The sequence below is a fragment of the Gigantopelta aegis genome, chromosome 6, assembly GCF_016097555.1.
Source record: "Gigantopelta aegis isolate Gae_Host chromosome 6, Gae_host_genome, whole genome shotgun sequence".
Lineage (NCBI taxonomy): Eukaryota > Metazoa > Mollusca > Gastropoda > Neomphalida > Peltospiridae > Gigantopelta > Gigantopelta aegis.
Window position 1 is genome coordinate 73,687,848 of NC_054704.1, and position 27,028 is coordinate 73,714,875.

Sequence of the window (27,028 nt, forward strand, 5' to 3'; positions counted from 1 at the left end):
TTGATCACGATCCACTATAGTTCCTAATTGTGACACAAGTTATGGTTCACATATTCACTTCTAGGAAATGGTGAAGAATTAAAACATTATGTATATTTAATGGTAAGCCTTCTGGCTGTATTTTGCCCATGCTATTTTGTAATATTGTGCATTGACCTTTTGGGAAATGGGTGTATAGCTCAAGAGAAAGCCAAAGTGAATCGGTTAATGAACCACCTGTTAGGACCGGTACTACACCTAGATGCGGTCTAATAGCAAAAAAACTGAGACGGAAATGTTCTCAGTTTTGGAGTGAAAATAAATGCTTATATAATGTATGTTCGCAATGGTGTGTGTTGTTAGTGCCAACGAGAACCCGTTCTATTGGCAATCTTCATTTGAAGTTGGGCAATTTAACATGGGTTTCAGTGACAGGTGACATCTGTGTAGTGAGACCTAAGATCTATTTCAAGGACGCGTGCGTGTATAAACCGGAAATGCATTTTATTTCATGCATTTATGCTGTCTTTTTTTTTTTTTACATGTAAAATGTGAATTACTAATTTTATAGAAAGGTGTACATTAGTTTGTGTTTATTGTGGTAAGAACTTACGGGAACTATATCGGCCGAATTTACGAAGCCTGTTTTTTTTTTTTAGACGCAGGTGTTCAAGCATTGTAAATGCATGTAGTTCAACGCGTGTAAGACATAAACATACTTTGTAAATACGGCTGTGTATGTTTATGTGAAACGCCAGTCCTAGAATACTGCCCAACTGTCATGAATGCGATTTGACCGATACAATAACTCTTGATTAGTTTTGTTTGGTAATAGAAAAGAATGTATCAGACATATGCAGCTTGTGAAATTGGTGCACGTCACTTAATGAAAAGGAAGAAAGGAAGGAATGTTTTATTTAACTCTGACGACACACCATCAACGCATACACGTTTACGTAGCTTAAATGATTTTATAGCACGTATTTACTTCTTCATCATTAATAACATAAAACAGGAATTAAATGTACTGCAATCAACACAATGAACATGATCATTATTAACATTAAAATCATTTACATCATCATCAAAAGTTGAACCATGGCACACACTTATGATAAAGCAAGGTTTTGAAATGCCACAAAAATACACATCAGCTGTTAGTGTCCAACAAAGGTAAGTACATGCATGAATATCATTTCAAAAAGATGGATTTTATTATATATCCTGGGAAGTGGCAATCCTAAAGATAGTTATATATCCTGGAAAGTGGCAGTCCTAAAGATGGATATATCGTCCGTGGCCCTGTTTCGGTGAGGGCCCTGTTTCGGTGGTTTCGTCGTTTGTGCTCAACAATACGTACATTTGAAAATGTCTGACGTCGTTGACTATTGCATGGGGAAAGTAAACATGTCTGACACATTCACAGAAATGTTCGTAAAAATAAGGTTAAAACGAGCAAAGAAAGCATCTAAGAAAAAACACGGCACATTTCTTAATACCTTTTTCCTATGATTTTCGAAGACTGTTATTTGAAAGAAATCTTATTTTTAAACACTATTTTTGTCTGTTCTCAGCTGTACTGCTATTTTGTTATAGAAGTCACATGATTGTCACGGCGTCTGCTGGCAAAACTATCTTTACAGATACTTAACCACAAAGTATGTCCTTTGTATGTTTTAACATAAATATATTTCTGGATATCTTTTTGTATATTTATTAAAACTCAGAATGCAGATTATATTTTTTAATCAAACAATTTTACCATTATAACTATTCATTTGTTCAACTTTTAACACAACTGCAAGACATCAGAATTGTTATATTCGTGTTCCTAAAATGTTGTCTGTTAACATTGGTTCTCGAGGACTCCATTTTGTAATTTGTCTTAAAATATTTTAAATATTTTTTATAAATTATTATAAGTACATGTTTTGTTGAACAACATTCATGTTTTGATAAAACACTGAGAAGTTTTGTGTTAGAAAGTTTTGGCTGTAAGTTATACCACTAAACGTTTGACTTAACAAAACAGGTGACGTAGTTAACAATATTTACTACGGATGCATGCTACAGTTTTTGACGTACGTGCAGTGATCTTTGCTACATAGAGGCCAGTTTAGTGCTTATTTGAAGCGTAGAAATACTAATAAAAAGGTAGCTATTTGAATAACAACTGTCTGTGTATAAATATTGATATGATTTAGTATCGAATGCTTATGCTCACCGAAACTGGTCCACCCATGATATATCCTGGGAAGTGGCAACCCTAAAGATGGATATATATCCTGGGAAGTGGCAATCCTAAACATGGATATATATCCTGGGAAGTGGCAATCCTAAAGATGGTTATATATCCTGGGAAGTAACAATCCTAAAATAGATATATATCCTGAAAAATAGCAATCCTAAAGATTGTAGTCACTGTACAAAAAAACAACGTCGTTTGGAATGCCTTGTGCAAAAATACGATGTTGAATATGTTAATGGTTTTGTGGTTTGTTTACAGAGTATTGATATCTATACTACACAGTCATCTTTAGATACACCCTGTTTATATGAAAATATTAATTTGGATTTACATTAGTTGTTAAACACTAACTAATCTCTTGCGGAAGAAGAACTGCTAGGCACAGCCTTGTAAGATAAGACGAAGGACCGAAAGCACAGAAATCGCCTGTATGGCCATGCTGTTGATATTCGCAGGAGCTGAATTAGATGAAGGGGAGTCCTTACACCCAGGGGTTGTTGGCGCACCCTTGTCTACCTCTGGACCAAATCCACTTTTATAAAACTCTGGCGGAAGACTATATTCCAAATAAGACACCCTCGTCCCCACTACGACGCCTTGCTTGTTGCGGATGAAGACAAAATCGGACCCGGGAGCTCGAAAACGAAACACGAGCGGGAAATCGAGTTGCTGGTAAAACGTGTCCGGGGTTGAGGTCGACAGGAGCAGGCCGTGGAGAAGCAACCCGAATTTGAATTTCAGGTTCTCGTTCTCGTCTAGGAACACGGTCAGCTTACCGAAGCCCGGGTGGAAGTAGTCCCCGAGGTACTCGGTCGAGTTCGGTTGTGACGTGGTACCGGGCTGTGATGTTGACAGGGGTGTTGAGTCTCCAGGCTGTGATGTTGGCGTGGGAGTTGAGTCTTCAGGCTGTGATGTTGGCGTGGGAGTAACAGATCAACAAGGGGTCACAAGAGGTCGTTTTATTGAGCCAGGGTGTCTTACCTACGAAAGAGGAACACGTTTTATCCTGCAGGCACTATGTATATTGTGAACATATGATGACAGATGGTACCGACCGACCCCGCATGGCTCATGGACTACTAGATACATTTTTATATTTTCGGTCAATTACCAAAGGTTAGAATGGCGAATGCTGTGAGGCTCTTCGGAGCAGCATTCGCCATTCGACCTGTGCAGAATGAAACCGACATCTTAAAGGGACATTCCCGAAATTGCTGCATTGTAAGATGTTTCCGACTAATAAAATATGTCTAAGATTAAACTTGCATATTAAATATAGTTTCTTGTTTAGAATATCAGTGTCTATATATTCAATGTGTTTCTGGTTGTCAAACTGGATTCTATCTTCAAATAATTTGATATGTACGAAAAAAACATATTTTAGGAATTAAAATGAAATTTAACCTAGTACAAATATTAGAACGATCAGAAACACGTTTAATATACAGCCACTAATATTTTAAGCAGAAAAAATATATTTGATATGCAATTACAATCGTTAAAAAGTCTCTGTTAGTCGATAACATCTTAAAAATTGCAGCAAACTCAGGAATGTCCCTTTAATATAACAACTACACCCATTTAAAATTTCATGTTTTCATCACAAAACAACTTTCTGGAGTCTGGTTTGAATACGATGACCTATTAATACCATGTAAAATAAGGCACGGCCAATTTGGCTTTGAGACTATGTTTAATTCTGAGGGCATTGAGGCATATGGCTGGAGCATTACGGTAATTTTCCGCATGGTCGCCGTTAAATTCGAACCCTGCATGCCTATGGTAAATAAATACAATGTATAAATAAAGAGACACACCCAGGAGCAGATCGGTGGCGAACCAGCTGACGAATCTGTTGACGTCAAACTGACTGAAGAGGGAACTGTCCGTGCTGACGGCGGACCAAACCCCGATTCCATCACTGGGGAAGAAAGTGACCCGGGACGCGTAACTGCTGTAAGAACCGGCGTGGAACATGGTTGGTCTTCCTGTTGAGACAGATAAGAGAAATACTCTAAATATCATGTCTGTGGAACATGTAGCTAACACATAAACAAGGAAACGAATATTTGCTTAAAGGCGCATACCCTATAATACTGTCGGAAATAGAATAAAAATGATTTTCGTCGATTATTTCTTACATTATATTAAAGTGACAAGTAAATATTTAGTAAATATCTATTTAATGATAGTCTACCTAATTTAGCATTTACTTGTTTGGGCTCTCATTGGTGTTCAAGGTGGTGTTTACTCTTGAAGTTCAAAGAAAAATGTCAGTAAACAGGTGATTTGTGCACTTTATTGGAACAGACTATAACACATTTTGGTCAACGTGTCAATTTCATTGCTGTTACAATATGTGAGGGACTGTTTCTGATGATGTTTTACCCCTATCCCTCTCCAAAAAAAAATATTTGTAGTCATTTATAAGTAACTTTTGAGCAAAACTGTCAAGAACCATTCTGAGTGATCAATTATACCAGTATTAAAGGTGCTATCTCAATGTTGCACAATGACGGCTATTGCAAATTATTTTGTTTATAACATTTTGATTTAACATTTAAAGAAGACACGTTTAACAATATGCCCATAAAGGATTATAGGAAATAATTTTATCTACTAGTAGAAAATACATTTTTATTGGAGAATCTTTATCACAAACAGATGCTCGCATATAAATATGGTGTAGCACCTTTAAATGGTTGCAAGATTGTGTAAATTTCTAATGTACTTATATTGAATTTATATTCAATAAATATGCTTGTCATAATTAATAATTTATGCTACAATTCAAAATAATCAGTTAACCTGCAGTTTTAAATTAAAAGTTTGTTTAAGGGTAAATGAAATTGACACATATCATCAAAATGTGTTATAGTCTATTCCAACAAAGGTCACAAATCGCCTGTTTACCGACATCTTTATTTTAATTTCAAGAGTAAACACCACCTTATACATCAATGAGAGCCCAAACAAGTAAATGCTCAATTAGGTAGAGTATCATTAAATAGGTATTTACAAAACATTTACTTGTCAGTTTAATATGAAAGAAATAATCGAGGAAAATCATTTTTATTCTATTTCCAACAGTACTTTAGTTTCAGCCCCTGAAAATGGACACTAAGTTTAGTTACTATACAAACCTGGGGCCTATTTCACAAAACAATGTAAGTTTACCTCTGCGAACAGCAATTGTATCAGACATGCACTTACAAGTGTTTGACATCTATTTCACACAGAAAAGTTACATCATTACAGAAGATGGAGCATTTTAAGGACAAAAGAAAATGACATATGTATACTTTTAACTGTATTTGTTGTACTATAATAATAATAAAAATTATGGTTTAGTCGTAAATTTACGTTTACGTGCAAAACTAGAAATTGGGCCCTGCAGCACACGTGACATGTTAACAACGTTATAAGAGAGAAGCTAAAGTCTGTGATGTTTAAACCTGCAAAAACCTGGATGACCAGAAGCACTTCAGATGTACGAAAAAAATCATATTTAGTACATGAGCCAGGCAAAATTTGATTACAAAAAAAAAGAAAAAAGAAAAAAAAAAGAAACCAAAAAGGGACTATAGACCACTATGATGTTTGGTCTGTATAAAAATATGTTTTATTTGATTTCAATTGATTTTCTTGCTTATATCCAATTTAGGTTCAATCACACTGTCCTGGGCTCACACCTTAGCTATCTGGGTTGTCTGTCCAGGACAGTGGGTTAATTGTTAGTTGTTAGTGAGAGAGAAGAGAGTGTAGTGGTCTTACACTTACCCATCGAGTCGTTAAAACTCGTTCTGGGTGGGAGCCGGTACCGGGTTGCGAACCCACTATCTACCAACCTTATGTCCGATGGCTTAACCACGACGCCACCGAGGCCAGTGAAAATATGTGATGGCCATTTCAGAAGCCCAGCTAAATATGAAAATAGCGACCATTTTAAAAAATGGTGGCAATTTTGTTTATAGTTTAGTATTTATCAGATATGGGTATCTTCTTCAAAAAAAAAAAAGATGCGGTTAGGCAAAATCAGTTGATTTAATATTGTCCCAGTATTGCATTCTGAATATTCTAATGTATATTTTATAGCATTGTTTTTATATCTTTAAAAATATTTGAGCCAAACAATATCGAATAATGATGCTTATGGTCTGTTCTAAATAGTGAATTAATAAAATTAATTCAACTTCATAATAATAATAATAAATATAACCGCAAGCGGTAATGACGTATTCCCAAGCTATAATAGCTGTACATTACTCCGATATATTTATATGATATTTAATTGTAGGAATAATTATGCCCCCAACCCACATGCACGCGTTAAACATATCAAAACCGTTCTTACAAGATGACACTACAGAGGCGACAACAACAACAACAACAGTAGTAATAATAATAATAATAATAATAATAATAATAATCCCAGCAAAAACAATAGGTTCCCAGCCGAAAAGGCTTGGGGAACCTAATAATAATAATAATAATAATAATAATAATAATAATAATATGACTGAAGCCAGTTTACCTCTGTATAGCCCATTCCTCCATCCCATGGCGTAAGTGGGGTTGAAGTTGTCCACGGGATATTTGGGTTTGTATAGTCTCCGGCCACTCAGACTTGGCATCATTGGTTTGTAAGTTTCTTGAAGAGCGGCACTGTCAACGAGTTGTGTCCCCTTCTCGTCCTGTAAAAACCACAGGTACAGAAACCGGCCTCGGTGGCGTCGTGCTTAAAGGGACACACCCTAGTTACGGCTATTTGTTAACCATTACGGCGTTGTTTTTCGCTAATAAACCCCATTTTTTCACAAATAAAATTGCACTTTACTCACATTTTATTATTTAGAATACACATTTCCATTCACCTGAAGTGCTTTTTGGTAATCCTGATGTTTGTAAAACCACGAAATGCATTTTTTGCATTTTTTCACAAGACGTGTTGTCGAGAAAAAACTGTTAAGCAAGCGAGGTCCAATCTATTTTTAGAGGGGATATTTCCATTTCAATGTCACAGACGTTGGTATATCACGTGACCGTTATCATTTTGGTTCGGTTTGTTTTCTCGTGCACGGTTCGCGCAATCAACATCCGATTTGTTGTTGTTCATTTGTGAGATTTTTCTTCACAGTTCGTGAACATTTTCAGTAACAATAAAGTTCAGACAAGTAAGTGTCTCAATACAAAACGTTACAAACCCTTAAAACCAATAATTTTGCTAAGTCTTACGATATCTGGAGAGGGGATACAACCAGGACAGAACAGTTGGAACATGTCCAGGAGAGGTGAAACGAACGCACCCCAAGTCTGTGAAATTTGTCGTGACGTAGGCATTGTTGTGCTTCGAGCGACATCTACCGGTGACATCAGAATACTAACTTTCAAAATTATTTCAAGCAATTGGGACATGGGGATTCCCATGGTATTTATCGATATAAAACCCGCTTTTTCACTCCATTTAATAAAAACGTGATCTAAGTGTGTTACAGGTTTGTAGATTAACCAAATTATAATTTATTTTCGCATGATGGAACTGGGGTGTGCGGCTTTAAGCCATCGTACCGTACATATGGCTGGTAGGTACAGGGTTCGCAGCCCGGTACCGGCTGGGTAGGTGTAAGACCACTACACCCTCTTCTCTCTTACTAACAATTAACAAATTTACCACTGTCTTGGACAGACAGCCCGGATAGCTGAGGTGTGTGCGCAGAACAGCGTGCTTGAACCTTAATTGGATATAAGCACGGAAATAAGTTGAAATGAAATGAAATGAAACAGGTACAGACATTCATTCGGTTGGAATTCTGTCACATTCAGGCGTAGGCCCCGACCCCTCTATTTTTTGTCAGACAATATAGATTACAGGACACACACACACACACACACAAATACACACACACACACACACACAAATACACACACACACACATACACATACACACACACAGACACACACAAACACACAGACACACACACAGACATACACACACACACACAGCAAACTTATCCCGTCCACCTGTCAAGGATGTTTAAATTCTATTTTTAAAAACAACAACTGATTTTGGGGCACATCTATTATATTAACTAATCCGCGCCTGACATCACCTATACTTAAAGGCAAAAGTTATTGTGACATGGATTGTTTGGAGTAATAAATTTGTGAATGGATTTATGGATGTAAACCAGAGAAAATGTATATGAAACAGCTCAAAGAAATGCAACCAAGCAGTTGTTGCAGCGATTGCATGCTTTGTGCAAGAAACACCGGCCTCGGTGGCGTAGTGGTTAGGCCATCGGTCTACAGGCTGGTAGGTACTGTGTTCGGATCCCAGTCGAGGCATGGGATTTTTAATCCAGATACCGACTCCAAACCCTGAGTGAGTGCTCCGCAAGGCTCAATGGGTAGGTGTAAACCACTTGCACCGACCAGTGATCCATAAATGGTTCAACAAAGGCCATGGTTTGTGCTATCCTTCCGCACAAATAAAAGATCCCTTGCTGCTAATCGGAAAGAGTAGCCCATGTAGTGGCGACAGTGGGTTTCCTCTCAAAATCTATGTGGTCCTTAACCATATGTCTGACGCCACATAACCGTAAATAAAAAAAATTGAGTGCGTCGTTAATGGAATATTCGGGAGAAATCCTGTCCAGTGTTCACCATAAAAGGCCAGACATTCAGTCGCAAATCATTGCCACTCTGTGCAGCCTTCAGAAGTCCAGAAATCAGAAAAACACCATTAGTGAACTGTTTGATGCAATTTCGTCATGACACGCCTCAGTGAAAAGAAGAAGTTTGTTTTATTTAACGACACCACTAGAGCACATTGATTAATTTATCATCGGCTATTGGATGTCAAACATTTGGCAATTCCGACTCGTAGTCATCAGAATAAACCCGTTACATTTTTCCTAATACAGCAAGGGATCTTTTATATGCACTTTCCCACAGACAGGAAAGCACATACCACGTAGGGCTAGTTGATTTTTAATCATGGCTAGTAAAATTTTAAAATCACTGATCCCATGGCTAATGATTTTTATTAAATTTTTAGAAGCTCTGACCCAAAGTCTACATCGATCGAAACAATCGTTCAGTCCGAGAATTAGGACATCCGCTATTACGTAGGTTCCATTTCAACTATTACAAACACCAGATTGACTAAAACTCGTTGAAGTTATCAAAATTGATAGTTTATGCAAAACGTTTTAAGTAATTATTATATGTACATAATAAAGATCTGAGTTCTTCAAGTCATATTATAAATTAAAATAAACTTTGGAGAAAGAGGTGAATAATATATAGCTGTATATGTTTCTTTCTTCTTCTTTTTTTTTGTTCGTAAAGAAAAATAATAATAATGAGCAAAAATATAAATCTAAAATTTTCTTCACATACGTTTCCTCCATTTAGATGGAATTTTATCCACTTGGCCATATCTTCGGCATTGATGAATACGCCCGCAGCTGGGTCGATTTCGACTATTGTTCTGTAAAAAGAAGTGTTCAGCAATGTGTGTATGTGGGTATAGCATTTCATTGTTTATTATAGCGAAAGAACGCTAAAGTATGTTTCATTTTAACGTCCTTAGTAATCACTGAGATATTATGGCAAAATGAGCTTGTCTAAAACCTTTTTACCATGTAGTTCATTTATTCTACCCAAAATACCAATATTTGTTTTTATCCACGTAGTGATTCGTTTTCAATCGTACATGAGTCTTTGGCGGTAATGCTAATATGAATAAATATTGTTATACAGATTCAGGCATTTTTGTTTAATTAGGGCAAAAATCAGTCTGCCTCCGTTACGTCCGTACAAAAATGGGATCCGGTACGCCTATGAATTATTATAGCGAATATAGTACCTACCAACGTTTTGTCCACTGTCTTTAGAATCATTATATTGCAACGCCAGACGGGACGGAAACTGTATTTACGTGCCCATATCCACAAGGGTTCAGGCACGCCCACCACGGACTTGGTTTCTGACACCGCCAGTGGCCAATTCCGGGGCGGGGTGTGTGGGTGGTGTGGTGTGTGTGTGTGTGTGTGTGTGTGTGTGTGTGTGTGGGGGGGGGGGTTATGTACAACGCCAGTCTATTTTCAATATCTATGCTTGTATTTATAACCTAGTAACAACCAACAAGTCTTTTAAGAGATACCTGCCGTTTTACACTCACCTAATATTAGTTTTCTCAGGGTTCTTCACGTACGTGTTGTTAATCCACGTATAGGACCAGGCTGTTTTCGACCAATCATCGTCCGTCATAGTGGCGGCAATCCGAGCTCCCGTCATTCCTAGAGAGATATGGACTTCCGGTGTTATGTTTGTATTATGGCCAACTGACTATTGTACAATTAGCGTTAACAGTGCTTGGACCTCTTACAAAATTAGTATTTCTGTCTAAAATTGCTTTCTGAGCCTATATTTACCCGTCGCCAAAAAGTATTAGAAATTTTCTAGTTGTGGCATACCAGATGAATTTGCAGATAACATACAGTACACTCCAGGTCCTTATGCTGGAATTTTAGCACGGTGTATCTATTCTGTGGCGAGCGAACTTTATAGGGGGTCAACACATGCTTCCCCGCAAAATGTATTGTGCAAATGATTTTTTTCTTGCGCGAGGGGGGGGGGGGGGGGGGGGGGGGGGGGGGGGGGGGGGCGTCGAGTCGAAACCCCAGCACACACAGCCTGCAGTCAGGACTATCTTTCAAAACTAAATGTGAAAAAGTACTGTTTCAAGACAACAACACACAAAACAAAAAAGGAGAGAGAGATAGAGAGAGAGAGAGAGAGAGAGAGAGAGAGAGAGAGAGAGAGAGAGAGAGAGAGAGAGAGAGAGAGAGAGAGAGAGAGGAGACATACTGAGAGATGGATTGAGATAGAAAATGAGATAGAGGAGGGGTCGAGAGAGAGAGAGAGAGAGAGAGAGAGAGAGAGAGAGAGAGAGAGAGAGATGAATGAGAGATTCAGGAGAGGGGTCAAGAGAGAGAATGAGAGAGAGATTCAGAGAGAGAAAGAGAGAGAGATGAGATGAGAGAGAGAGAGAGGAGAGAGAGAGAGAGAGAGAGAGAGAGAGAGAGAGAATGAATGAGAGAGATTCAGGAGGGGTCAAGAGAGAATGAGACAGAGAGAGAGAGAGAGAGAGAGAGAGAGAGAGAGAGAGAGAGAGAGAGAGAGAGAGAATGAATGAGAGAGATTCAGGAGGGGGTCAAGAGAGAGAATGAGAGAGAGAGAGAGAGAGAGAGAGAGAGAGAGAGAGAGAGAGAGAGAGAGAGAGAGTGAATGAGAGAGATTCAGGAGGGGGTCAAGAGAGAGAGAATGAGACAGAGGGAGAGAGATATGGTGTGTGTGTGTGTGTGTGTGTGTGTGTGTGTGTGTGTGTGTGTGTGTGTGTCAAACTTACAGTGCTATATACAGAGCGTGTTGTCGTGGGAGAGCGTTCGCGATTTAAAGCCTTCTGTATATTATATTATAGTTCAGTAGAACAAACACTTGCAATAGATTCAATCTATATATCAAACTAAATTAACCATGGACGTTTTCAAGCTCTCGCCATACAAGTAATAGTGAATTACTTGAGTTCGGGGGTAGGTGGGGGTAGGTGGGGGACGTGGATGGGGGATGTAGAGTCTTTAAAAGAAAATAAACGCACAGTACTGTATGGACACTTATTTATCTTTGGCAAAACAAAACGGGTTGGGGAGGGAGTACGCTTGCTTTATGCTACCACTAAGTACAACCCTAATCGATCGCAAGCGTCTTTGAACATTCGTTCTCTTGAACACACTGCTGTTTTACCCAGAGGTTTGTATATTCTGTTGTACATCGCCTCCTCCCACCGCTCTCCCGTCGCCTTCTCGATGGTGGCCGCGGCCAACACAAACGGATAGTTGGAGTAGTGAAACCGTTCTCGAAAACCATACTTCACTGGGAAATACCGAAATCGTCTGCAATTAAAAATATAACAATAATAACAAAATATAGGGAGGGGGTCTAAAAAGAGCGCCTATAGTATTTCAAAGTATATAGTGAATGTTTACCGACACCCCAACACGAAGAATAAATCGGCTATTGGGTGTCAAATTGAAGTAAATGTATACGTAAATGAAGTGATGATCAACTTTAACACAATCAAAGTATATAAAGACAACTGCTTAGCAGGAAAACCTGCACCCCCGCCTTCTACCGATTCCGGTCGGACTGCTGGTGCTCCCTTGCACCTGCCAGTGCAGGCGGTCCCCTCTCCCACCCCAACCCTCTCCGGTCCTGGACGGAGGAGCTGTGCCCATGACAGGCCTGCGCTACAACAGCTTGCTCTGAATTTGTACGTTAAACCCTATGACCTGACCTGCAGGTAAACCTATCCTACTGGATTTTTGTGCCACTTTGAAGTTCGGGGGAAGGGGTACGCAAAAGGACTCGCTTTAAAAACATAAATAGATCCGAAAAAACCCCACCCCACCCTTTGAATATACATATACACATACACATACACATACACATACACATACATATATTTACAACTGAATAGGCCTTTCATCTTTTTTACGAGCTCGTCAGTTCAGTATATGAACTTTATTTGAAAACTGTTGGGGTTTTAGTTTGTTTCTATTGGGAGTATAGAAAACAAATATTGAATAGGATTAAATGCCACACTGGGAAAAAACCCAATAACTTATGCTCTAAAGAACTGACTTAGTTACAGTTCGCCGGCTAATATGAATATATTAATAACAGTATTGTATGCAAGACGTCATGAATAGACATGTCGTAATGTAAACCAAATATTATGTTAAATACATCATCGTAGGCGTTTCTCCTGTTTTAGGTTTGCTTTAGGGTCGTTTTTCATGGTCGGTCTGAAATCGATCCCCGTCAGTGGAACAGCTATTTCTCGTCACAGCCAGCGCACCACCACTGGTATATCAAAAGCCGTGGTATGTGCTATCCTGTCTGTGGGATGGTGCATATAAAAGATCCCTTGTTTCTAATGGAAAAATGTAGCGGGTTTCCTCTCTATGACTGTGTCAAAATGTACATATGTTTGACATCCAATAGCCGATGATTTATTTTATTTTTGTTATCCCACTATCCCCTTTCCTTTCTCTCCTTTGAATTCCATCTCATTTCTCTCTGTGACGGTACATGCTCTTAATTTGTTTTCGCCTGTGGCGATATTAATTGTTTTAGAAGGCCGTGTGCAGTTCCAATATGCACTTAAGCCCAGATGGGCAACTTGTTACGTGATACCTTTGCGCGACGGTCGTCGAGCTTTTCTAATACACACCCAGCGCAGGTGTGGAGGCCATGTGGCCAGTAGTTACGTAATACCTCCGCGAGTGCGGTTTTTACAACCGTGATTTTGGCGACTAGGCGTCATTGAGTCTGGCGATCTAAGAGAAAGATATGCCGTCTTGGTCGCTGTGGAATATCACTTGATAGGGGAAGGACCGCCTTGTACCCCCAGGCGATATTTGGATTTTTTAAATAAATAGCCAGGGTTTTAGAGATATCGGGAAGAAACAAAAGGAAGGCTCCAGGGGATCGCTGTCCGTCCGGACTGGTAAATATTATATTTTCTGCTCTGTGTATAACCTTGATGTGATATTTTAATACTGTATTATACCAATATTATTTAAACGGTGCTGCCGGTCATCTGACGCAGTAATACTGTAGGCTCACTGTTCTATATATATAAAGCTTAGCCAGTCATCCTAGAGGACCTAGGTAAACTGTAGGTTATTGTCTTTATTGTGATAGGTACCAGTATTAAGTCTGTATTACAAGGTTATTGAATGAGTAGTTAGGGTTAATTAAAAATTAACCAGTTAGGAATAGAGTTGTAATTCCTTTATTAATTAAGTTCCCCTGGAAGCGTTTCTCAATTATCACACGTTACTGAACGAATAGTAAGGGTTAATTAAAAATTAACCAGTTAGGAATAGAGTTGTAATTCCTGTATTAATTAAGTTCTCCTGGAAGCGTTTCTCAATTATCACACGCGTGGGTGTTGTGTCACGGTGAAGTGATTAGCATATTGTGTAAACTAGACACCTAGAGATTAACTAATTAAGTGATCAGTTCTGGGTTGTTATTATTTGTTGTTGTTAATTAACTACTGCGGCAGTACATTTGTCAGCGTAGGTTAATACAGATTCGAAAGTGTATTGTGTTTTTGTTGTGTTTTCTAGTGAACTAAACGTGCTATAATAATATATACTTTATATAAGATCTTATCTCTGATCATACCTAGACGAGCCAGCGGGTATAACTGCCTGTTACAGAGAGATCTAATAGATATACAGTTAGGAGAGATATTTGGACAATCGTGTTTCATTCAGTTACGGGTATTATAGGATCCCCGTGACACAACTCCTCCTATCTTTCAACTTCTTTCGCTGTCCACCTCCACATCCCAGTCCTCGTCTCTCCAACTGCAACAAGTGCTTGTCTCTTGTGCCACACACCTGCCATTCCCCATCAGCTTTTAGCTGTGGGCTTAGTCTGACCACTTCGGGGAGTGTTCAGTAGTTACTTCAGGCATTGTTAAGAGGCACTTGCAACCACCTACTATGCACCCCTACTACCGGTGGTCGTTAATGCCGTGGGTCAGACCAGCTTTATTAGCGGTAGAGGACAAGGATGCAAGGTAGGTGCAGGGAAATACACAGAGACTGCACCCGTGGAGGAAGTTGAGACAGGTAGGCGATGGTGTGGATAGCTCAGAAGACAGAGTTGGAGAACATTAACAGAAAGGGTCGAAACAGATTGAAATCGTGTTTGTTTTTTTTATATTAAGATAATGAGAATGATAGGCAGAGGGTGATAGATGAGAAAGATGAATGAATGTGTGAGCCAGTTTTGACGGGATTTGAACCACTGTCGTCAGCCTGATTGTCTAGCAGCTTATCCACTAGACGAAACAAACGGTGTTTTTTTCAAGTACACGTATTTTGACGCGGTGCGGGCGCGATTACAAAAAAAACTAACAAAACAACAAACAACAAAATCCGGTATACCGCAATATAACTTTTGAGCAATACGTATCGCGATATTTTTCTTGCGTACCGGTATATTGCGCTTATGTATTTTGTACGTGTGTTAGTGCACACTTATTATATTTTCAAACAAAGAAGAAAAAGAAGTTTGTTTTATTTAACGACGCCACTATAGCACATTGATTTTTTTTTATCTTATCATCGGCTATTGGACGTCAAACATATGGTCATTCTGACACTGTTTTTTAGAGGAAACCCGCTGTCGCCACATAGGCTACTCTTTTACGACAGGCAGCAAGGGATCTTTTATTTGCGCTTCCCACAGGCAGGATAACACAAACCATGGCCTTTGTTGAACCAGTTATGGATCACTGGTCGGTGCAAGTGGTTTACACCTACCCATTGAGCCTTGCGGATCACTCACTCAGGGTTTGGAGTCGGTATCTGGATTAGAAATCCCATACCTTGACTGGGATCCGAAACCAGTACCTACCAGCCTGTAGACCGATGGCCTAACCTCGAGGCCACCGAGGCCAGTATTTTCAAACAAAACTACTAGTTTAAGAAAGGAAGAAAAACAAAGCCTATAGTTTCATTTGTTCGGAACGAATTTTGATTGATTAATGTATCATTTTATTAAGTTATACAAAAGGTACATTAAATTAGAGCACTTTATAAATTATAATAATTGAGAATTGGTTTTCGCAATATATCGTGTCACATATATCGCAATACGAAAATTCCGGCATTACCCATCTCTTAACAGCGCCTCTCATATTTGGGGCTCGCACAGCAGACATGGAGCCGGCCCTTAGCAACTGGTGTATTTAGACGAGTACCGTATAAAAAATAGTTACTCTGTTTTTTAAAGTAATTTTGGCAATATGTTTTCTCTACACTTGGTTGAAATAAAATAGTGGCTATATCAACAAAAAAGTAGCTCGTAACCCTGTCATGTCAAAGTTTGCTTTATTAAACATCGGATTGGATGTCAAACATTTAGTAATTCTGACACATAGTCTTAGAGAGAAAACCCGCTACATTTCTTTTTTCATTAGTAGCAAGGGATAATTGGTATGCACCATCCAATAGATAGGATAGCACATACGACTGTCTGAAACGAGAGATCCCTCCAATGTAATCAATTCTATAACAACCAGGATATCCATGACAAACGTTCATTAATAAAGGTCTCCACCAAACCAAAAAACCAGTAACTAGCGGTTTACCGATATTAAAAAAAAACGAAATGCGAAAAAAATATACACATTAAAAAAATTATAATTGAACAAAACTAACTTGACAATTTCTTCTCTGGTGAGGTTCATTACAGCAGTCGTGACACCCCAATAGGACGGCATTCCGAGTTTATGCGCCAGCAGATCTCTGATGGTGGCCTCTGATGTCCGGAACTCATCCTGCAGCTGGAAGTCCTTCCCCAGAACCGTCTGAAGAGGCTCGTCCCACTGCAGTTTGCCGCGGCCAACGGCGTCAGCTGCCAACGTCGACGTGAAGGCTTTGGTGTTGCCACCGACGTTAAAAAGCGTTTTTTCCGTTACAGGCTGTTTCTCTTCCAGAGTCTGGTAACCAAATCCACCCTGGTAAATGGTTTCATTCCATTTCACCACGGTTACTGCCAAGCCTGTCAGGTTTTTACAATTCACCAAGTTCTCTATGTATTTCTCGAGTTTCCTTGCAAATTCGTCGGCTGCGATGGGGTGTGTTATACATGTATATGTCAACGTTAAAAATATAAAACTTACAGTTGTAGAACCCATTTTCTCATAACCTTCTTCTACACCGTCAAACTAACTGAGGCGAAACGACCCACTTTGTTTGTGATTGTCGATATCTATACACCCGGACCGGACTATACGTACTCATTTCTGTTTACTGAATATCATTAAACAGGAAAGATGGGGCGGATACAGAAATTTGAAAATGGGAGGTGTGAAATGTTTTGTGCGCTTAAATGATGGATGGTGAATGCGCAAAACACAGGATCCTATGGGCCCATACATGTTCGCGAAATAGAACAAACATATTATATAGATTTGAAAATATCACAGATGCTTACAGAACTAATTTTATAAAATTTAAGACAGAATGAGTCGTGTACTTGCTACTGTCATGATTTTTTTTTTAAAGCAACAACAACAAACAACAACAACAACAACAGCAAAACACAAAAATCCACGACTACATTGTGACGTCTGTATTATAGTATATATTGAGTTTGGACATTTGGACATTTGGACATGTTGTTCGCAAGCATACAAGTTACTCCAGAATGTTTATTCCAAGTATAAACCTAACTCTAACTGTAACTCCAACTGTAACTCCAGTATTTTAATTGAACACAGTATTTATGCTGCAGTGACATTACATCTTCTAAATTGCATCATCCTTTTTCATCAAGGCGCGGGACGTAGCCCAGTGGTAAATCGCCCCCTCGATGCGCGGTCGGTCTGGGATCGATCCCCGTCGATGGGCCCATTGGGCTATTTCTCGTTCCAACCAGTGCACCACGACAGGTATATCAAAGGCCGTGGTATGTACTACCATGTCTGTGAGATGGTGCATATAAAAGATCCCTTGCTGCTAATCGAAAAGAGTAGCCGATGAAGTGGCGATAGCGGGTTTCTCCTCTCAATATCTGTGTAGTCCTTAACCATATGCATGACGCTATATAACCGTAAATAAAATGCGTTGAGTGCGTCGTTAAATTAAATATTTTATAATATAATATATTCCTATACCATTAGCATGATGATGATGATGATAAATAGTTTAACGTGCCCATATACCACTAGGGTTTCGAACACGCCCATCCCGAGTCCGACCTCCGATAAGATCGGTGGCCTGACTCGGGATGGGGGGGGGGGGGGGGGGGGGGGGGGGGGGGGATTAGAGTTTAAAATGGAGAGAATTTTGAAAATAGCAATTAGTAAAAAAAAAGTTAATAGAACAAATTTAAAAAAAAAGAAAAAAAGTTACAAGCCAAAAATAAAAAGATTTGACGGCTCGGCCGAATATTTATATAATTTGGAGCATTTAATAATAATAGTAATTTCGACATAAAATGTTGAACGCAGATCTAAAAGTTTAAAGTACGATCGATATGTCCACGTGAGTGGCCTCGTTAAGGCCGTTTGGGTGCACAGCTTATAGGGACGAGATGGGTTGCATCCCGTCAAGAAAACCCCTAGATTGACAGTCATTAGACGTTGAAGGTATAATGCTGTGCTGAAATACAGATCTTGAGAAGCCGGATCCGTCGGAACGAGAAAGAGTATCAGACTAGGATATAGTCGTCATGGGTTCGTATAGTGGTGCGGACGGGCCCGACTCCAGAGGATACCAGATGGTATTACTATAAAGTAAAGTCTAGAAAAGAGTATTAGGGGCCGACCCCGCTTCCTATTTCTTCTTAGAGTGGGGCGGTCAATCTTCCAGTGCTGCTAGGACAGGCTCGGACATGTAGAGACTAAACGCGAACAACCGTGGCGTTCTGCAGAATAGCCGTCATACGAGTCACGAAAAAACAAGTCGACATACTCAGCCGGAGAAATGACGTGGAGGCAAGGAATCTCGCTAAAAAATAATCCAACCTGGTGGTGCAGGCTGTCGAAACGAGAAGCGTTCCAGCGTTCAATCAGTTAAATATAATAATGGTCGCATACATCCTAGTAGAAAACTTCATTTCGCTGACAAAAACAACGAAATGAAGGATCCCCAAGTCGAGCACACGAAAGCACGTGCAGTGTGCACAAGCGAAACAAACACGTCTGACCGCGTCGAGCTCCAGACTGGGAATGTATACGATTAGGAACAACACTCTCATGTGTATTCGAGGGGGTTTAAAACTAGGGTATGTCGCTTTAACAAGCCTCGGTGGTGTAATAGTTAAGCCAGGGATTTTCATATCACACCCTACAGTTAATCCTAATAAACACTAACCCTCGTACAACACTTCGGAGACGTCGGTGTTCTATCTGCACAAGACAGTATATAAACGTCGTTGTGACAAGATCGTCAATGCTAAAAAAAAAAAAAAAAAAAAAAAAAAAAAAAAAAGAAAGAAAAAGATCGTCAAAGCTCTCATGAAACAAAGTCAGGTCTCTGTACAGAAGGAGTTCCACTCTTCAGAAATATATGCGCTATTACAACTTAATCCATAGAGCAAACTGCCACTGCCCCCCCCCCCCCCCCCCCCACGAAGCCCAAGAGATTCGCACCCTTGTCCTCGTTGAATCACCCTCCCTCAATGGGCACCGTCACGCCTGTGTGATTTTAATTGTTACATAGAGCTCTACTGGAATATTCCAGTAAAATTATTATAACCAAGAGTTTAGTTTCTTTTGTTCGTTTATTTTAACTCTCCAGAAAATAGGGAATTAGAACCACATGACATAAATCTGGATGGCTATGAAAAGAAAAAAAAATGTTTTCACAGACACCAATAGGACTATTTTAAAACGTGAATGAATAGTAAAGAATAATAACTGAAGAATGTAAGCATATGTCAACGCACTGACGTACGTATAGAAAAAAAGAGATGAGTTTACATTTTATGCGAATAAAGGGAGTCTTTACTGTGTTTATTCCTACTCCACTGGGCCGTGGACTTCAATTCAATTCTTTATTTTAGCCTTGAACCCGAGGTTCATGAGCACAAAAAACCCAGCATACACATTTCGAGTCTAATGCTCACAGGCATTAATGAACTGTTGACAATATAGTACAATACAATATTAGAAGTAATTTTAGTTTTAGTTTTAGGGGAAGCGTTGTGAACAGAGCATCCACTGGACTGGAACTACGTTTACCGGAGACATAACTCCCTTGGAAATGTATCCCTTATCCACTGAAAATATATGTACCCAATGATTATTAAGGAAATCTCTGTACCCCTATATCCAGCTCCAGAGAGATGCCCCGCTCACAACGTGCACGTTATAAAAACCAGTAATAGTTGATTATATATATATTTGAACACAGAAAAATCAAGTATGGGAATTTTGTCGTCTTTTACATAGATTATGTACAAAATTACCCAGTCGTCGTAAATTATTTTTACTTGAACTGCTGACCAAGAACAACTACACTATTTACCTTACAACACTGTTTATGTTCTCTCAGTTGTGATTGAAAAAGTTGAAATTGCTACAGTCCCCTTCAGATTACGTTTATTATGTAGTATTACTATATCGTTCAGGTGTCCCCCACCAAAATATTTAAAAAAAAAAAAAAAAGCCACACAAACAAAACAATAACGGAGTAGAGTACTCCATCACGTTAGTAGTCACGTGACCCTCTTGATACCCTCTAACATTGAAACCGGCCTCGGTGGCGTCGTGGTTAGGCCATCGATCTACAGGCTGGTAGGTACTGGGTTCGGATCCCAGTCGAGGCATGGAATTTTTTATCCAGATACCGACTCCAAACCCTGAGTGAGTGCTCCGCAAGGCTCAATGGGTAGGTGTAAACCACTTGCACCGACCAGTGATCCATAACTGGTTCAACAAAGGCCATGGTTTGTGCTATCCTGCCTGTGGGAAGTGCAAATAAAAGATCCCTTGCTGCTAATCGGAAGAGTAGCCCATGTAGTGGCGACAGCGGGTTTCCTCTCAAAATCTGTGTGGTCCTTAACCATATGTCTGACGCCATATAACCGTAAATAAAATGTGTTGAGAGCGTCGTTAAATAAAACATTTCTTTCTTTCTTTCTAACATTGAAATTGCCTTGAATTACATGGAATAATTTGTCGAATCATAACGTTTTAGTGAAACAGTAAAAAATGCAATATCGTTTTGGGCGGGACGTACCCCAGTGGTAAAACGCTCGCTTGGTGCGTGGTCGATCTAAGATCCATTGGGCTATTTCTCATTCCAGCCAGTATTCCACGACTGGCATATCAAAGGCCGTCTTATTTACTATCCTGTCTATGGCATGGCGCATATAAAAGATCCTTTGGTATTAATGGGCAAATGTGGCGGGTTTTCTCTCTAAGACTAAATGTCAGAATTACCAAATGTTTGACATCCAATAGTCGATGATTAATAAATCAATGTGCTCTAGTGGTGTCGTTAAACAAAACAAACTTTAACTTTTTTTTTAAATTTAAAAATGCAGTCTGTGTAAGCTTTTTCTCTGCTTCAGTCTCTAACAACAGTAAACAAAATAGCATACACAGACTGCATTCTTAAAAACCCAGCGTGTCGACAGTAGTTTCTTCCCTTGGCCCATTGCTGAATATAGTAGTTTTCAATAATGGTAATAACATAATTCCTAGGGGGGGGGGGGGGGGGGATTGAGTGGAAGGAGAGAATTACCCTACTTTCATTGGGGAAAGGAAGACCAAACGTCGAAAATGCACATTATTATTCAGTTATTACCCTATTTCAGGCCCGTATTAACCCGGGTGGGGGTAGGGGGGAGGGGAAGGGCGTACATGTTTGGAACGGTGGGGTTTTCCCCCCATAATGTATATAAATAAAGATTAAAATGTGGCTTGTGCGCTCTTCCACAGGAGACTGTGCCCCCCTCCCCACTAGAGACTGTACTCCCAGTTCTATTCATCTTTCCTATGGGTTTGTATATTTTCATTATTGCTTAGCGTATTGTAGTGCTCCTAAACATAGGCGTACGGGGGGTGGGGGGTGGGGGGAGGCTGTTTTTTGCCCGAAATAAACGAAAATGTTCGAATCTGGATAACAACATTTATTCTTTTTTTTTTTTTACGATCCCCCTCCAACCCCCCCCCAACATTCCCTTGGCATTCCACCTCATGTCACCAACCCCCCCCCCCCCCCAATGGATTTTCGGGATCCGCCACTGAAACGAATCACAACTCATTTTTACATGGATTGCAACTATTTTTGCAGGTAGAATTTTTGCCCGAATTAAAGGATTTCCCGTTGTCATCCCCCTCCCCCTGCCCCCTGTCTCATACGCTTATGTTCCTAACTTTCGAAGGTTAAGCCAAGACCCAGACTTCAGACGTAGCCCAGTGGTAAAACGCCCGCTCGATGCGCGGTCGGTCTGGGATCGATCCCCGTCGGTGGGCCCACATGGCTATTTTTCGTTCCAGCCAGTGCATCACGACTGGTATATCAAAGGCCGTGGTATGTACTATCCTGTCTGTGGAATGGTGCATATAAAAGATCCCTTGCTGCTAATCGAAAAGGGTAGCCCATGGAGTGGCGACAGTGGGTTTTCTCTCTCAATATCTGTGTGGTCATTAACCATATGTCCGACGCCATATAACAGTAAATAAAATGTGTTGAGTGCGTCGTTAAATGAAATATTTCCTTCCTTCCATATAACCGTAAATAAAATGTGTTGAGTGCGTCGTTAAATAAAACATTTCCTTCCTTTACCATATTCGCGACAGTAAACTATACTCAACAACATTAATTAGGGACCAGTAGACGTTTGGTGATTCTTTGCTAGTGACGTTATTTCAGCAATATTTGTATACAGACATAAGCGTACGAGACGGGGTGTCCCAGTACTGGAGCAAAACTTCAGATTTCTTGCAAAAATGATACAGATATTCGTGCAAAATATGCTAACCTGGGAGATAAATCTAAGGAGCCAAAGAGTCCGGACCTGTTACAGAGGGTTTAGGGGCATGCATGTTCATACATGGCATATCCCCGTTCTCACCGCAATAAAATAGAAAAGTGAGAGGTGGTTCCAGATCCCCTCCCCGTTCTGCGGCCCCTGTTTGTTAATATTCTACGTCTTGAACAGAGGGCAAAAATAGCCAAGGCGTGTTCCCAGGACTGCGCATTTCATTCTTAATTGGATTCAAACACCAAAACAAATTGAAACGAACAAAACCTGGCATTCCCAAGAAATCTGGTGCCCGGCCTCGGCACTTCGTGTCCCCTAATTAATTATGTTTAACTAATTGTAATCGAAATTGCGCCAGCCTAACTGCTATAGAAAGTAGATAAGACACGAGAATTAAACATAACATTACAAACTGAAAATGGCTTTTGTTTTTTTCACATGTAACCATTTTCTTTCATTCCATGACCTCTCGTGGCCACGTGTCAAAAGGTCAAGATGGCTACGTGCGCGGTTGTGGGTTTGGCTGGCGTATTAATACATTCTCCCGCACGTTCTTGTGTAATATGAGATCTGTTTATGATAATAATTGGTGGAGTTATGCGGACTCTGCCGAAACAGTTTGATAGAACGAATTATCCAATGCATTTGTTCCCTGGCCATTAATTAGAAAGGAAAGGAATCCATTCGCAAGTTGTCACCTCATCTAATTTGTTAGTTATTGTTTTGTACTTGTGTGAAAGTGGTCTTTGTCAAAGACTTACGACCATGACAAGCTGCGGATTAATAAGGTCGTGTTGTTTGATAAGAACCCCCCCCCCCCCCACCTCCCCACCCCATCCAAGCATGAACGCGATAACACTACGATGTAAGCATTCATTATTTTCTCACGTATTTATTATATGTATGTGTGTGTAATATCTTTAATTTATGGGTCTACCAAACGAGCAATTTAATATGCATTAAGCTGACACAGTACAGTGTTGTTATCATGACCGTGTTTATCTGTATCTAGCAGTCCCAGTCTTCATGTAGCCATACCTGGATGGGGATAGGAAGATTACTGTTGCCCCCACCCTCATTTTTTTAGTATAGGAGTGTCATTTCTTTCTTACAGACGAAAAAACAAAAAAAAGTTTGTTTTGTTTAATGACACCACCAGAGCACATTGATTAATCAATCATCGGCTATTGGATGTCAAACATTTGGTCAAGAAAGGAAACCCGCTACATATTTCCTAATGGAGCAAGGTATCTTTTATATGCACTTTCCCACAGACAGGAAAGCACATACCACGGCCTTTGACCAGTTGTGGTGCACTGGTTGGAACAAGAAAGAAACCCAATGAGTTGAATGAATCCACCGAGGTGGTTCGATCCTGCGACGCAAGCACCTCAAGCGAGCACTCAACCGACTGAGCTAAATCTCACCTCGTCTTACTGATGAAGTCCCAGTTTCAGTGTTATAGGTATGATCCTAATTGATAGTTCACACCCACAGAGGGGATTCGAACCAGGCACTCTCTATGAAAGTCATTGTTCTACCACCTGATCTAATAGAAAAATGGCCACTAACTAGCTACTTGAAGACTGTTGTGTTTTAATAAGAGGAGCGAGCGAGTATGTCCATGTATACCTTTCAATTCAATCCGAGGAGTACGAAATCTCGTTTGAATTAATAATTCCCTTTCAACTTTTTTTTATCCCACTGGCCCCTTTCCTTTCTCTCCTTTGAATTCCATCTCATTTCTTCCCAATCTGGCAACTCCTCCTATCTTTCAACTTCTTTCGCTGTTCACCTCCACATCCCGGTTCTTGTCTCTCCAACCGCGACAGATGCTTGTCTCTTGTGGCTATCTGTGCCACACACCTGCCATTCCCCATCAGCTGTTAGCTGTGGGCTTAGTCTGACCACTTCGGGGAGTGTTCAATAGTTACTTCTAGTATTGTTAAGAGGCACATGTAACCATCTACTATGCACCCCTACTACCGGCGGTCGTTAGTTAATGCCGTGGGTCAGACCAGATTTATTAGCGGCAGATGACGATGATGCCAGGTGGGTGCAGGGAAATACAGAGAGACTGCACATGTGGAGGAAGCTGAGACAGGTAGGCGATGGTGTGGACAGCTCAGAAGACAGAGTCGGAGGAAACTGACAGAAAGGGTCGAACGAGATTGAAATTGTGGGAGAAATCGGAAAGTTTTTTTTATGTTAAGATAATGAGAATGATACGCAGAGGGTGATAGATGAGAAAGATGAATAAATGTGTGTCAGCTTTGACGGGATTTGAACCACTGTCGTCAGCTTGATTGTCCAGCAGCTTATCCACTAGACCAAGGAGCTCACTTATAAATAAATATTTTTTTTTTTTTTTAAATTCCCTTTTAACACCTTTTATTTGGAGGTGTGGCATTTTCTCATTGACATTTTGAAGAGTGACATTTCTGCAGTGTTTTATCAAAAACCTTTATAATTAATTGATCTCCCCATATAATTATGGTTCAAGCACGCTGTACCAGGGACCTGGTCGTGAAGCCTAATCTGCTACCTGTCAAATGTCAATGTCAATGTCAATGTCAATGTCAATGTCAATGTCAATGTCAATGTCAATGTCAAAGTAATGTCAAAGTGGGTCTTTTCCATCCCCACTAGAGCACGTTGATGTATTAATCATCAGCTATTGGATGTCAAACATTTGGTAATTCTGTCTTCTGCATTTGTTTCCCATTAGTAACAAGGGGAGATCTTTTATATGCAATTTCCCACAGACAGGACAGTGAAGACTATGACTTTTTGATATGCCAGTCGTGTAGCACTGGTTGGGATGGAAAAAAAACTATCAAATAATTGGTCCACCGAATAAATTCGATTCTTCGACCCAACAGTCTCAGCCGAGCGCTCAACCAACTGAGCTAGATCCCGCTTCTGTTCTAAAACCGGCCTCGGTGGCGTCGTGGTTATGCCATCAGAGTACATTTGGCAATTTTGATACTAGTCTTCAAAGGAAACCCGTTACATTTTTCCATTGTCAGCTGGAGATTTTTTATGTTCATTTTCTTCCACCCAGGGCAGCACATATCACGTCCTTTGATATACCAGTCGTGGGGCAGTGGTTAGGAGGGGGGGGGGGGGAGGGATGAACAAATGAGATAATGGGTCCACCGTGGAGGTTTGATCTTGCGACTAAAGCAGCGCTCTACTTAGATCCTGCCCCTGAAAAGTTTTTTTTCTAAACGACATCACTAGAGCACATTGATTTACTAATCATCGTCTATTGAATGTCAAACATTTGGTAATTTTGACTCGTAGTCATCAGAGAAAACCCGCTACATTTGTTTTTCATCAGCAGCAAGATATCTTTTTTATATGCCCTTTACAACAGGACAGCACATACCACGGTCTTTGATATACCAGTTGGGATGGAAAAATATCAGAGAATGGGTTCACCGAGGAGGTTCGACCCTGCGACCAAAACACCCCATGCAAGCACTCTACTGACTGAGCGACATGTCGCCCTCTACTGCCAATAGGAACACTTTATATCAATACTACATAATTAATTTTACGACCAATGTACCACGACTGATATATCGAAAACCGTGGTACGTGCTGTCCTGTCTTTGGGAACGTACATATATACTGATGGAAAGAAATAAGGGAACACATCAATTTGTAGACCACATTTAATTCACAACTAGCGTAGTAATGTCTGTATTGCATACCAAGTTGTAATGTGGGATTGAATGTATGTAGTGTTGAATGTGCTGCCTATATGTTCCCAGTCAACTTCAGACAATATGAATTGATTTTTGATGCAGTCATTATTTCTTGTTGCTATCTATGTGATCCTTTATTTCTTTCCATCAGTGTATAAACGGTCCCATGCTACTAATTGAAAAGTCTTTTAGCGGCTTTCCTCTCTTAGACTATATTGTCCGAATTACCAAAGTTTGACATCCAATAGCCGATAATTAATAAATCAATGGACTCTAGTGGTGTCGTTAAACAAAACAAACTTTTGTGGGCACTGGTTGTGCTTTCCCACATACAGGATAACACATACCATAATTTTTGATATACCAGTAGTGGCGCGCTGCTTGGGACGGAAATAAAACAAAATGTATCCGCCGAGGAGGTTCGAAAATGCGACCAAAGTATCTCAGACAAGCCCTCTACCAACTGTGCAGAATACCGCTCACCTACTTCATTCA

At 40.0% G+C, this 27,028-nt stretch overlaps 1 protein-coding gene across 1 annotated transcript; it reads right to left on the reverse strand.

Annotated features, from left to right (window-relative positions):
* Positions 1–877: 877 nt before the first annotated feature.
* LOC121374716 (protein flp-like) lies at positions 878–17,016 on the reverse strand. Its single transcript, XM_041501823.1, has 7 exons — positions 16,538–17,016; positions 12,039–12,187; positions 10,414–10,531; positions 9,630–9,720; positions 6,762–6,921; positions 4,045–4,215; positions 878–3,208 (listed from the first exon to the last, which is right to left on the reverse strand). Exons 1-7 carry the CDS (start codon positions 17,014–17,016, stop codon positions 3,129–3,131), a joined length of 1,248 nt encoding a protein of 415 aa, XP_041357757.1. The 3' UTR covers positions 878–3,128.
* Positions 17,017–27,028: the final 10,012 nt, after the last annotated feature.

Excerpts from the sequence above, each read along its gene's own strand:
- LOC121374716 (XM_041501823.1), bottom strand. The coding sequence starts at position 17,016 with ATGGGTTCTACAACTGTAAGTTTTATATTTTTAACGTTGACATATACA. Across the intron at positions 6,922-9,629 it reads TCCATCTAAATGGAGGAAAC|GACGAGAAGGGGACACAACT; the intron begins GTATGTGAAGAA and ends TGGTTTTTACAG. Across the intron at positions 4,216-6,761 it reads GAGGAATGGGCTATACAGAG|GAAGACCAACCATGTTCCAC; the intron begins GTAAACTGGCTT and ends CTGTCTCAACAG.